Below are 14,000 nucleotides of genomic sequence, written 5' to 3'. Positions count from 1 at the left end.
GGCAAGGGCGGGAGGTGGTCAAACTTGTGGGCTTCAGGGAGCATACTACGCATGCTCACAACCGTAGGCTTCGCTATGCCCTCTGCGCACGCTCTGTGCCAGGAGCAAAGGGGAGGGGCATGCATTGCGCATGCTCCGCAGCAGCTCCGAGCGCCGCCGCCAATAAGAGCACCAGTTGCGCATGCTCAGACCGGCCTCCCACCAATGGCGGGGCAGGCGGCGCGCCTGCGCGGTGGGCGGAGCCGGGGCGGCTGCGCAGGCGCGCTGAGGCCTGGCAGCCGGCGATGGCGGCCGTGGCGGAGTTGGGGGGTGCGGGCCCATGAGGCGGCCCAGGCCCCGCGGAGGCAGCGCAGCGAGGAAGGGGCGGCGGCGCCGCGGCTCGCACCCGCGCCATGGCGGGCGTCTTCGACATCGACCTGGACCAGCCCGAGGACGCGGCTTCGGACGAGGAGCTGGAGGAGGGGGTGAGAGCGGGGAAGCCCGCGGCGGGAGCGGGAGGCCGCGGCGGGGCGCGGCGCCGGGGCCGGGCCCTGAGGGCGGGCGGCGGCGGCGCGAGGGCCGCGCGCTCGGGCGGCCCGCGCAGGTGAGGCGGCCGCGCCCCGCGCCGCCCTCTGCTGCCCTGACAGCGCCGCCCGCGGCCGCCCCGGCCCGCGGCCCCGCGCGAAAGTTTGTTTTGGGGGTCTGCTACCAAAAGCGCGGCGCGGCGAGGATTGCTTCTCTATATATGTGTGTATATATATATTTTTTTCTTTTTTTCAATTGTCGCGTGCTTTAACGTCAGCGCGCAAGTGCTGCTTGCAGAGCAGAGCTGCTGCTCTAGCGCCAAAATTAAACGCGGATCACGGTTGTCGGCTCTGCAGCCCCTCTCACCTGCACTCCCTCGCAGGAGCCGTTCTGCGGGGCCCCGGGGAGCTTTATTGCAAGAACCCCGCGTATGATTTTTTTTCCTGGCATTCTTGTGTTTTCTTTTTGGTTTTMTATTAAAGCTTTGCTACTGTTTGAGCCGTTATTGCATTGATTTTGTGCTATTTATGCCCCTATGAAATTCTTGGGATCCTTGAGATAACCCGGGGCTCTGTATCGCAGCTGCAGCATCCCCGCTGCATATCTGACCTGCATATAGAGATCCCCTGCTACAACAGAAGGAGTGTAGGAGAAAACGCTGCCCGTGACCTTAGTAATCAATAAAGAACCTGGCTTAAAAAATGCCACTTGCATCACACTATTACTGCTGCCAAGAACAGGTTGTAAGGGGGACTGCAGGAATTAACCGTCTCCCCATAATTCAGCCTAAAAGAGTAACTTTAAGGAATAATTTAAAATATAATTAGTTACAGTGGATTTTTAAAAATAGGCATAACTGAAATACTTATAACACAGCTTGTATGAATATGAATGTTAATGGGCACTGTGGCACAAAAAAGTGAGTGTTTGGTGATGGTGGTGAACACTTAAGTTCAGCGTTATGTGCTTGCTGCTCGTGTTTGGAGAAATACTCAAGAAATAAACTTAAAAATCAGCAGAGGAATTATGCATTTGGAAATCAGATAAGGAAAATTCGAATGGACCTCAATTTAAAATAGAAGCAGAAAGCAGAGAATATAAGAGCAAGAAYGAAGGGGAAGGATCAGAAAAGTGTTCCTTAGAAAAAAATGTTGAACAGAAAGCTGTGTCTGTAGGCGTTGGGTCTGTCTTCTGAATATCACAAAGACCTCACAGACTGGGAGGTTGGCATCATTAAATTGAAAGTGAGCTCCTTGTAAATTTGAGGTTATCTCATGYAGCCTGCCTGGAGCTGGACCCTTGCAGCTCCTGGGAGCTCTAACCCTCGTAGCCTCAAGGACGGGGCAGTTGTAGTTTCACACAGGCAGGGCTGGTCTGGAAAATCTGAACACGCACTAGGTGGAGGGTGTACTCATAAGCCACATGGTTGTTTGCAGTGGTTATCACAGCAAGTAAAACAACATTTACCCTTTTTTTTTTTTTGTAGTAAATGGAACAATAGCTACGCACTGAAGGGTTGCTAACCAGAATGCCATTCCATTTCTTTTGTTAATAAGAAAAAAATCCTTGCAAATAGTGGTATGGCATCTGAAGTGAATTTGTTTCAGTATTGTAAATGAAGACTGTTGTTCAGGAGGGTAGGAGTGACATGTGCAAGTTTTGTCAGAACCAAGAGGTAACTTCAAGAAGGAGGAAGATGTAGAAGTGTAATGGTTTTTGAATTTTTTTTTTTTTTTCTTACTGATGGTGGATTCAAGGGCAGTTTTAGTGGGTTTTATTGTGAAACAGATGTCAATAAGCCTGGCTTTTCTAATGAATGTTATCAAGAGGACATGAGCTGGCAACTTTCTGACCTGGAAACTGACTTGAACTTTTGGACCCGGTAATTGCTGGTGGTGTTAGGAGAAGGAACCAGAAGTTAAATTCCCTTCCAGCTTAACCACCAAAACAAAACAGCCTCTGCAAGCTTTAATGTTTACTTGGTTTGGAAGCTATTGAAAATTCATAGTTTTCCTTGGTTAGTGTTTTCATTTGCATAATATCCCCAAAATATACTTGTTAGTTTGGTCTGCTTTTTCGTGGATCTCTATATCTCTTTTTTTCTCTCCTAGTTTTCTGTGAATAGCACAAGTCAGTCATCAAATCTGCATCCAGTCCTTAGAGTTCAGACTGTTTCTTACAAACTTAYAGTCTCTTTATATACATATAAGCTTGCCCACTGAATTCTGTTTGTATTCATTCCAGCTGTCTGCCGGGTTTGCACTTCTTTTGCCATGTAGAACCATAATTAAAGAGGGAGATATCATCTTGCCTTTCATAAGGGATCAAGTCAAAAATTCTTTTAAGAAAATATTTCTTTAGAATTTAACTGTATTCTTTAATGGTGCCTAATGTTTCTGTTGAAGTGCTTGAGCCTTTTTTTATTTGCCTGGATTGATCTATCTGAATGATTATTGATCAGCAGAAGTATTTATTTAAACTTTCAGAGTCAAGTTTTGTTAGTTTGTTCCTATTGGGATTAGATAATAATCAGCATATAATAAACCCTCTCAGTTGTTTGTTTCCGGTTTATGTGGATTCTGATTCATCTGTTTACATATGTAAAAAGTATTTTTTTAATGCAGCATTCTAGTATTTTTCAAATTACTGAGGGGAAGGAAATTTAATTGTTATCTCCCCTATAAAAGTAATTGAGTACCAATGCAGTCAGGTAAAACAGTGGTTCCCTGCRTCACTGAGATGCAAGAAAATGCTGCAGCTCTCCTGCAGAATTTTGTGCGTTTGTATCTTCTAGTGGTAATTCATTACTCCAACATTTGGGTTAATTTAATAATACCAAAAACTAAAAAGTTGTAAAACATATCACTGAGTTTATTTTTAACACTGCTTCTTCTCATATTATAACTGATCTTTCCTCTACCACTCCCCTCCACAGGGACAATTAAGTGAGAGCATGGACCATGGAGGACTTGGCCAATACGACCTGTAAGTTGCTGCTAAGAAATGTACTGTACCATTCATGCCARCTGCCTATAATCTCTTAATTATGTCAACGTGTTCGTTAAGTTAAATAGAAGATTTTGTCATTCCTGTTCAATTTTCAGTTGTTTCTAGTTGTTCCACTGTTTCTTTACTTTAAAACTTGTGAACTGTATCTTGAAATAAAATAATAATAATAATAAAAAAAAAATGGCAAAACCTGCTGTTGTCTTTTAATCCTTGTTTCTCCTAACATATCTGTTGTAGTTGACTAATACTTGCARTATGTGTGTAAAGCACTGTCTGCAGAGCGCTGTATGTTCTGTGCATTTTGTAAAGGCTCCAGTTGCAGATTTGTGTGGCAGTGTGAAACAGCTGAGAGGTAGAATTCAGAAGTTGTGATAGAAGTTCACGGAATGGCTACCTCTATTTCATTTAAAGTTTATAGAGTTTTCCACACTGTTTCAGTGTACTGCACTGTGAGAAGTATCGATGCAGTCTGAACAGTTCAGTCATGTTTATTTTGGCAGGATCATCACTTTTTCTTCTGCAGAACTGTAGCATAATTGAGAAGCATCAGTAAATTAGGGTTTAGTCTTTTGTGGCATGTTCAGAGTTGAGGTAGTTTTATGTTGCAGCTTTTTGTGTACAATATTTGTGTTATAGAAGTCTTACTGTGACTAGGGCTGTTGGATGTCATTTAAACACACTTTATAATATTGTTTTTACCTGAGGCCTTCAGGAATTAAGATAGTTTGAGACTCAGGTCCTCAAAAATTCTTCCTGTTAATACAGRGATTTACTACATTAAGAATGTAGAAATCTGAAGGAAATCTTCATACTTTCAATCCAAATAATTTGCGAATTTATTTTTTCTGTGCAAGTTGCTGCTTACTGTTTTGCACACACAAAATTTCTAGTGCTAGGAATTCACCAAATCTCCAAAGCAGTTGTTCAGTTTTGCCAGGTATACTGTATGTTTTTCAGAGTAATTTGCTTGCTTTCTCTTGATCACTTTTGAGCATCGGGTAGCCTTATGTTTTTGTCTCAATTTTATTCAGTGGCATGGAACATTGTGAAAAATTTGAGATTTCAGAAACTAGTGTAAACAGAGGTCCAGAAAAGATCCGACCAGAGTGCTTTGAGTTACTGCGCGTACTTGGCAAAGGTGGCTATGGAAAGGTAAGGAACTTTTTTCTATTGAAGCAAATCTATTACACTGAAGGTGGTGAAAGTACCGCCTTTGGCAAGACCTAGTCTTCCTGTCCTGTATTCAGAAAAATTTCTGCTGGGGGTAACCTCCAGGATGTGAAGGTTAGTGTTTCAGCAGAGACCTTGGCATTGGGGTGGTTCAGAGCAGGATCCCTCCTSCAGCCTCTAGTGGCAGTAGAACTGCCAAACTCTTCCCTTCCAGGCAGCTTTGCATTTCTAGGTGCTCTCTTTGTTTTGAACTTATGATGACATGTGTAGTTTATAATACATGATTGCCTTTGTATTGGTGTTGCAGGTATTTCAAGTACGAAAAGTAACTGGAGCAAATACTGGAAAAATTTTTGCCATGAAAGTTCTTAAAAAGGTAACGTAAATACTCACATTTCACTCCTATTTGAATCCAGGAAATTGCCCTCCCCTTCAGCTGTTATAACTATTTAATTATTTAGTATACCTGAAATCAAAACTGTATCTGGGATGTATACAGTTGTTTTCCTRTCTAATTAATTAATCATTTGCTAAACTGTTCTATCTCAATAGTTTGTAACAGTTAATCCTTTTAAATACCTCTGGGGGCACCTTCCAACCTAAATTATTGTGTGAATCTATGAAATAAAGAATTAGTCTTTAGTAATAAATCAGAATATTTTGAGTATTTTATGGTGGTATTTCGTTTCTTTTCTCCTGTGTTGCTGACTCAAATATAGTCTTAAGGTTTAGTAATTTGGAATGGAAATAAATTTAAAAGCCTGCTCTTTTCAACATGTATTTGCAGTCACATATTTCTGCCTTTCTTGTAGGCAATGATTGTAAGGAATGCAAAAGATACCGCTCACACAAAAGCAGAGCGGAATATACTGGAGGAAGTGAAACATCCCTTCATTGTCGACTTAATTTATGCCTTTCAGACCGGTGGAAAACTCTACCTCATCCTTGAGTATCTCAGTGGTCAGTATGTTAAATTGTTATCTGCTCTTGGAATCTGACATAGCCAAGTGCATATTTGTCCTTGAAAAGATGCTGTGAAGTCTTACTGATAACCTGAAGTCATAGTCCTTGCAAGTTCCTTGTGAAGCAAGAAATTCCCTTCACAGATAGGGAAACAAGAAAATAGATTTTTGACTGACTGAAAAATGGTAGAATATACTTTTAATTGAGCGTTACACTTTTTTTTTTCTCTTATGACAGGAGGAGAACTATTTATGCAGTTAGAGAGAGAAGGGATATTTATGGAAGACACAGCTTGGTATGTGAAACCAATTATATTTTGCTAAATTAATAGATGGGCTTGGAGCCGTAAAGTGTTCRTTCTGATTTGGGAGACTGTAACTCTTTATTCATGTTACTCTAGTAAAAAGAGCAGTTAATTGGATTTTGTGCAGACATATGTGCTCTGTACTTACCAGTTTGTGCAGGCATAACTACAGGCTCGAGCATTTGTTGCTGGTTGAAGCGTGAGACTGTCTTCCAGAGTTTATTCATGTGCCTGTGATGAAGGGTGTATTTCAGGTACTGGAGAAAATATTGTTAAAGATTTGATTTGACTGTATTTTGTGGATTTTGTTTGTTTGTTGTGTTTGTTGTGTTTGTCCGCACACAATTTTACCAGGCAATWAGAGAATCTTTAGGATCCCTGTAATGGCTGTATTTATTTTTCTTATGGCCAGAGTTTGAATATGACTGATTGTGGGGCATACTTTTTCTTTCAGCTTTTACTTGGCAGAAATCTCAATGGCGCTCGGACACTTGCATCAAAAAGGAATCATCTATCGTGATCTGAAGCCAGAAAATATCATGCTTAATCATCAAGGTAGAAATATAGTGACAGTTTTATGTTCCAGTCTTATGAAAATCCTTTCTCAAGGTCACAACACTTCATTTATATGTGAATTTCCTTAGAACAATGACACATCCCTTATCGCTTTTGGTATRACTGAATAAATGCCAAAGCTAATTGCTTGTCCTTTAAGAGTGTTTCTTCAGATTTAATACAAGGAATCCTGTAAGCTCCAAGTGTCATGTGTTTAGTGCAAGTATCTTTTGAATGATTGACTTCTGCACTTCTGTAAGCACTKGTTAAAGCATAATTCTGTTGGATTGTGACAAAGTACTTGAAAATCTTTGTCTTGCATAATCTGCATAATCTGTGACATGTTAGAAATGAAGATAAATGAAGACATTAATTAGAAAAGGCAAAATATATAAAAYGCCAAATCACCTGGAGCTGAAGTGACTTACCTAGTTTTTGAAACTTTACCTGACAGTAGTAGTAAATCCTAAGCATGTGGCTGCATTGACCACATGAGACTGACTACTCTCACAGTCTCTACCATCTYACAGTCTCTACCATTTTTTTTTTTGACTTAGCTTAACTCTTTGGACTGAATAATTTAGGGTACTTTACAATCTTTGAAAGTTCTCCAAATTTTGATGCAAGCAGTAAGATTCAGTAACCTAGTTTTTCATCTGAGTAATACTTTACATTGTTTATGATTGAAGAATGGGCATTTAGACATAGACATTTGACTGTATGTGAGCAAGTTTTGGAAGTCTCATTTTTCTTTGCTAAATGGCAGCAATTTCTTATGCAGAGATAATTCAGATGTTTGCAATGTGATCACCTGATTCTGTTTTATAACTATATTTCTGTGTAGATACACTGAAGGTAACTAGAAGTAGTTCAGGTTTGTTGCAGATTCATGCTGGAAATTCATATTTTTTAATGCTGCTTGTGCAAGTTGCAGAATTCTGGCACGTTTTAGGTTTTATTTGTTTAATTGCAGGGCACGTAAAATTGACTGACTTCGGATTATGTAAAGAGTCTATTCATGATGGAACAGTCACGCACACGTTCTGCGGAACAATTGAATACATGTGAGCTGCWTGATGAAACAGAAAAGTATTACTCTGGTCTGGGGGTAATGGCTGAATTTTACCTTTTCTAACTGGTGGTCCATACATTCAGTCATTTTTAGTAATTCTACATGATAAATGAAGCTTTCTTTGAAAAATAGCAGTCAGAATTAGTGTTAATCTCATTTAAAATATCTTTRTATTTTTTATTTTTTCCTATTACAGGGCCCCTGAAATCTTGATGAGGAGTGGGCATAATCGTGCTGTGGACTGGTGGAGTTTGGGAGCATTAATGTATGACATGCTGACTGGAGCAGTAGGTGCACAGTTATAATTGCATGTATCTCTCTTCCTAGTTTTTGAGCTTATCTGTATTCTAATTCAGATACATGTGTAAATATGTATGTGCTTGTACAGATGCAAGTGAAAAATATAACTAAAAGATGGTTAAACTTACTTTGGCTAGAGTCACAAGCTGCTTTTGTGACCCAGACAGTTATTTGGGACTCCCTTTCGCAGTATTTTTTTGTGCTTTAGAAATTGCTCGGGTATTTTCTGTGTGCATAAATTACAGTACTGAACAAGTCCTATTTTTCCTTCCATTGCAATGGTGCTTTCTAGCCTCCTTTCACTGGGGAGAACAGAAAGAAAACAATTGACAAGATTCTCAAGTGTAAACTCAACTTGCCTCCCTACCTCACACAAGAAGCCAGAGATCTGCTTAAAAAGGTAGATTTTAATGAATGTCAATACCACATGTGTATGTGGAAAATAGAAGCATAGTGAGACCACTATGGCTTTTCAGTCCAGGCTTGTTTTACTAATTATGAAGTTGGTCTTGGTTTTGCATGGTAAAGAAAGTGTTTTTTCTTGAAAATACATCCTTTTTCTAATTAATTCTGATTCTCTGTATTCATTCTGTGTGCTGTTAATTCAAATGATGATTCGTGTCAGAAATAGATTATTCATAATGGCATAACTATTTGAGTAATTTTCTTTCCTTGTTATATTATGTTCCATCTCATTAAGCTGCTAAAAAGAAATGCTGCCTCACGTCTAGGAGCTGGTCCTGGAGATGCTGGAGAAGTTCAGGTAGCTTCTTTCCTTAATAAACTCACTGAAAAACTCCATTTCTCTTAGCTTAAAGGGTACATCAACAGACATTATGTTTGTCTTGACATGCAGTGAGCKAAAAGGCAGCTGTACCTGACAACTGGTCAAAATGTGATTCCTACAACATTGAAGAAAAGAGCACCTGTCTATCTGATGATTTCAGAATTGAAAAGTAACTTATTGTCTTTAGCCTTGTATTCCAGGTGTTCTTTCCTGCTAGCTGTACAATGCTGAACTGTTGGCCAAATATTAGTGATGATGCACTAGTGGTCTGATGAAAAACCTGCCMGTATGTGTATTTAGTGMAGCTCTTCCAAGAGAAAAATGTTASTTTGCACTCAGTGCTRCCTAGYGCCGCTCACTTCCAGTATGATGTTCTTTGGGACGACATTAGCTACTTCTGAGTTTCTTTACTCCACTGTTAACRATAATTTTGCTTTAATTCAGTATTTTTACATTATTTTTAGATACTTAGTAAAATACCTTCAGCTTTTTTTTTTTTTGACATGTAAATGTATATCAGTTTTTTTTTTCTAATGCTTTTAAAGAAAACAGTGTACGTTTTCTGACTAAGAGAGATGGTGCCAATTTTTAGCTATTCTCCTGCAGAATATATTACACTTGACCCCAATGAGATATTGGAAAGGAAAGCAGCACAGTGAGGACCTGAAACAAATGTGATTATTATTTCTTAGTGTTGCTTTAATTTGCTTTTCATACTAACATTAAGATATAACAAAAACCATTGCATCTGCAACAGTGATGACAGATCACTGTTATCTCAAATTTCTGAGTCGTACCCTGAAGACTGACTGTGACCCTGTCCTGTTGCTGACTTTTTTAGGCTCACCCATTCTTCAGACACATTAACTGGGATGAGCTGCTGGCACGGAAGGTGGAACCTCCTTTTAAACCTTTATTGGTATGTACTCGGAATGCTGTGAGATGGCCCTTGTGTGCCTCTAGGAAAGGTCTCAAACCATGKAGTGTCTAAAACTCAGAAACTTCAGCTCCAACAATGTGATGTGCCATTGCATCAGCTTACTAGTTCTCAGATGCAGACTTCTTTGTTTGTTTCTGAGAACTGGTGCTAGTATCAATATTTAAGGAATGAACGAACCCCCTATTTTGAGGGTGTGGAGCATCTTTTTTTTTTTTTCTCTCCCCCCCCCCTCACTTTTTTCACTAACATTCAGAATGACATAAACTTTACAAACCAGCTATCCAAAGATAGTGGGTTTTTTTCCCCTCTCCCTATTCTTAGCACAGTTTATAAAAGCTACTTGTATAAACCAGTTGGTTCTTAAAAATGTGATTTCATGGTTGCAYGAAGACCTCTACAAACAAAGATATATTGTCTGTTCAGTTATACTTAAGATGAGAGATGGGATCTTGGAATGATGTCTGTGTTTTCTGACTGAATTAAACTACATTCTTAATATACAATTCCAGCATAACTGTCTGTCCCAAATAGTTTAAACACTTCTGCATCTGTAAAAATGAGTTGAGATTGCCTGGAGAAACTTATCTATTATTTAACGGATGCACCTGTTCTATACTGTTTATTACCAGCATTAAACATGCAGTGAAGCTGGCAATGTATTTCTAAACGCTTTTGCTTGTAATTTAAGATTTTTTTTTAAAGGCATCTTTTTAATTTATCTTCCTTTTTGATCCATAATTGTTGCCCCTCCCCCTTGCCTTTATTTCTCAGTGTCAGTGCCCATAGTGACCTCCCACTGGCAGCAACAGGATTCCGACACCACTCCAGGGTTTTACTACCACAGAGCTCTGCCAAAAAACCTATGGAATGAACTCCATCCAGAGGCTTCACTGATCACCGCTAAGCCATTTGGTTGATATCTGTAATATAAACCGTTAATCATTTTGTTTTTGCAAAGCAATCTGAAGAGGATGTGAGCCAGTTTGATTCAAAGTTTACACGTCAGACACCTGTTGATAGCCCAGATGACTCTACTCTCAGTGAAAGTGCCAACCAGGTCTTTCTGGTAAGTGAGCAAGGGACAAGTGTCTAATGATTCAGTAGGGCATCTCAGCACAGCTCTCTCTAGTCTTACCACCTGATAGTTGAAGCAAGTCACCATACTTCCAAACATATCTATTGCAGSAGGTTTGAAACACCTGCAGGCTTTCAATATTTTTTGTTTGGATTATGGATTGGTTGGTACCTTAAACAACAAACCCTGCCCACTTTCTGAAGTGTAGGTGTTGAAATTTAAAATTGATCATGGATTGCTTTTCTTAAGTRTGAATAAAAATGTCTTTAGTTAAAAATGAATTAATCCGAGCATTTCTGTGAGGATCAATGTTCTCAGCAGAAATATCTGGGGTGGAAAGGTACTGAGATGAAGAACTCAAATCCTACTGTTTGCTTTGGGAAGTGACAAGAAGTTCATGTGCTTGTACTTATTCTTCTTTTTATAAGTTTCTTTCCCTGTTAAATGTTGGCCATATCTGTAGAAGTGATCATAAATGTAAATCTTGCTTAGAAGTGACAGTGCATTTACTCCTCTCTTGCAGGGTTTTACATATGTGGCTCCATCTGTACTTGAAAGCGTAAAAGAGAAATTTTCTTTTGAACCAAAAATTCGATCACCTCGCAGATTCATAGGTAGCCCTAGGACACCAGTCAGGTATTCTTTTTTAATTATTATTATTATTTTGGGTTCCCTTTTTTAGCAAGTTTATGAAAAACATTCGCACTAAAAATAAGAAATGTGTTTTCTTCTCAGTAATCTCATCACTTCAGTTAGAAGTGCAGCATCAGTCCAGTTTTATAAACCACATTATTCGAGTCAAATTTATGGTGTTTGGCAGCACAAGAAGTACTAATTTGCCAGCTGTGCAACACTGGTACGGCCTCACTGTCTGGTGATTTTTGCACAACATTTATCTAAAACTTGCAGAATTTTTAGGAACTGTTCCTAAATGTTTTTGGGCTGCTAAAGAATCATGTTAGTAAAGAAAATGCCATCTGCACTGATCTAGAAATATATTATGCCAGCTGCTCAGATGAAAGAATTTTAACTTTACAAGGAACCTTGATAGACTTGGAAACTCTGTCAAACTTYTGAAGGTGGAAGAAAGAATTAAGTGCTTCAATATAGGCTTGTGAGTTCAGCCTCTTGCAGAATGAAGGACGTGCCTGGTGCTGTGTGTATCTTCACCTCTGTGTTTTTTTTTTTTTTTTTTATATTTCTTGTTTTAAAGCCCTGTAAAGTTCTCCCCTGGGGAATTCTGGGGAAGAGGTGCTTCTGCCAGCGCATCAAATACTCAGACACCTGTGGAATATCCAATGGAAACGAGTGGAATAGAACAAATGGATGTGACAGTCTGTGGAGAGGCCTCAGCACCACTTCCAATCCGACAACCAAACTCTGGGCCATATAAAAAACAAGCTTTTCCTATGATTTCCAAACGACCAGAGCACTTGCGCATGAATCTATGACAACACAATTTTTTTAAAAGCCTTTAAAGGTGGAAAACAAAGAATGGACATAAGCCCCCTTGAAGTGGAAGTGTGAGGGCTTATATGGTTTACTTTCAAAAAATGACAGTATCAAAGAGTCAGTCATTGCACAGAGCGACTTGGAAAGCAAAGAAAAATGGATTTTTTTTCTGTCAATCAATGGTGCATAAAAAAAACTTTAGAAAATGGTATTGCAGAACTCTAGGCACATCATCTAATTGATTCGCAGTGACATCTTCTCACCTTATCGAGGATTTTTCAGCTTGATAGCTTGAAACTGACAGTATTAAGGGTCAGGATGTTGCTTCAGAATCACTGGTCTAGTTGTGAATGTGTCACGGAGGGTTAGCCCTTTCACTAGGCAAAGTATGAAATGCCTAAGCGCTTGCGTCTGAGGAATATTTAGCATGCAAGCTTGGTTAAGCTGTTTCCTACAATGGGGTGGAATCAAAGATGATAGATAAACTTAATTGGTAGTCACATTCAAAACCTAATGAGTTTTTTTATATATATATATAAATATATATTTTTCAAATAGATTTTTTGATTCAGCTCATTATGGAAAGTATCCCAAAATTAAAAAAAAAAAAAAAAAGCAAAATAATTGGTTGCTGTGAAGAAAATAAGGACTGTAGTTCTGATTCTTCTGCTGGTGAAACAAAAAATCAGTAAGCAAATCGCTCGGTTACAAACGTCGGAGTATGGGGTGGGAGAGAACCATTTCACTTGCTTTACCCAGCTGAAATTCCTGTTACTGCAGATACAAATGGATCTAATCAAATAGCACTGCTGCTATGTTCTAGGCTTAACTGGAAGCCATGGCCTCACATACATGTCCTGCTTATTTCATCCTTGTCCTCAGCAGACATTTCACTGGGAAACATCACCTTTGTATGTGCCAGTCACTTAGATGGAGACAGCTGAGCTCAGATTCTTACTCATAGAAAGGTCAGGAAAAGGTGCATCAGCAAACAAGGTCAGTAGTCGTGGAGGACATATTGCCACAAGAGGAAACATCTGTAAGTTCTACGTAGCATAAGCAAGTAAACTGTTTTGTAATTAAGGGGTAAGAATTCGAGGGATTTTTCTTTTTAAATAAAATTTTGCTTATGGGAGTTCCCTGCCATTATACATTTCTAAATTAATCAAAAAAAAAAAAATCCTATGCTGGGGCAATAATTTGCTGATGGTATGAGAGAAAAGTGTTAAATGGCCTTTCAGTGAATGTCTTCCACAGTGGGTCAGAACTTCCGCAACTTAATTTAGGAAACATGTTAAGGACACTATTTATGTTTTTGRAATTGTCACAATCTGTACAAATGACTTACAGGTACAAAGAATAAAATAAAGGTAACTTTACCTTACTTAAATACTTCCTGCCTTAAAGAAAGCATTTCCATGAACATAGCTGGTGAAAGGGTTAATATCTGCAGAGCTTTACACTAGTTAGAGTGAGCGTATGGTGTGTGCGTGTGTGTGTGTGTGTGTGTGTATATAATCATACAGCTGCATACAAGTCCTGTCACTTTTTGCCTGCCACACATTACATTATCTTTAGTCAAACTGTGCAAAGTCTACTTCTAGCGTTTCACAACAGTAGGGATTTTTGTAGATTCTGCTTACTCTGTGTATAATGAGTCTTTTTGAGCCATAGGATCCAAGCCATAAAACTCTCTAAGGACATTGAATCCAATCAGAGTGCTGTTTTCTAAAATTTGCTAGCCAGAAGGATTCAGTGGTATCTTGTTGGTACTAACAAAGAAACAAAAAGATATATAAGACTGAGTATAAATTGATGCTTTTTCTTCTTCTTGATAAGCCTTTTGTTCAAGACTTTTTTTTTTTTTTA

The 14,000-nt window shown here is 39.1% G+C and overlaps 1 protein-coding gene across 2 annotated transcripts; it reads left to right on the top strand.

Annotated features, from left to right (window-relative positions):
* Window positions 1-221: 221 nt before the first annotated feature.
* RPS6KB1 (ribosomal protein S6 kinase B1) lies at window positions 222-13,758 on the top strand. 2 transcript variants are annotated; one of them, XM_026047761.1, is made up of 15 exons: window positions 222-464; window positions 3,440-3,489; window positions 4,545-4,665; window positions 4,991-5,059; window positions 5,496-5,643; window positions 5,884-5,941; window positions 6,405-6,505; window positions 7,479-7,569; window positions 7,774-7,864; window positions 8,170-8,277; window positions 8,578-8,640; window positions 9,506-9,583; window positions 10,563-10,670; window positions 11,203-11,315; window positions 11,893-13,710. In XM_026047761.1, the coding sequence occupies exons 1-15, from the start codon at window positions 393-395 to the stop codon at window positions 12,128-12,130; spliced, it is 1,509 nt and encodes a 502-aa protein (XP_025903546.1). In that variant the 5' UTR covers window positions 222-392; the 3' UTR covers window positions 12,131-13,710. The 2 variants fall into 2 exon arrangements, with proteins under 2 accessions (XP_025903546.1, XP_025903547.1); XM_026047762.1 differs by lacking the exon at window positions 8,578-8,640 and having other exon boundaries at window positions 11,893-13,758.
* The last annotated feature ends 242 nt before the right edge of the window (window positions 13,759-14,000 follow it).

This window comes from Nothoprocta perdicaria, unplaced genomic scaffold, assembly GCF_003342845.1.
Source record: "Nothoprocta perdicaria isolate Ctin4 unplaced genomic scaffold, notPer1 scaffold_50, whole genome shotgun sequence".
Classification (NCBI taxonomy): Eukaryota; Metazoa; Chordata; class Aves; order Tinamiformes; family Tinamidae; genus Nothoprocta; species Nothoprocta perdicaria.
Note: the sequence above shows the minus strand (reverse complement) of the source record. Positions and strands in the feature narration are given on the sequence as shown.

Coding starts and splice junctions, on each gene's coding strand:
- RPS6KB1 (XM_026047761.1), top strand. CDS start 393: ATGGCGGGCGTCTTCGACATCGACCTGGACCAGCCCGAGGACGCGGCT. Junction 5,644..5,883: donor CATCCTTGAGTATCTCAGTG/GTCAGTATGTTA, acceptor CTCTTATGACAG/GAGGAGAACTATTTATGCAG. Junction 10,671..11,202: donor GTGCCAACCAGGTCTTTCTG/GTAAGTGAGCAA, acceptor CCTCTCTTGCAG/GGTTTTACATATGTGGCTCC.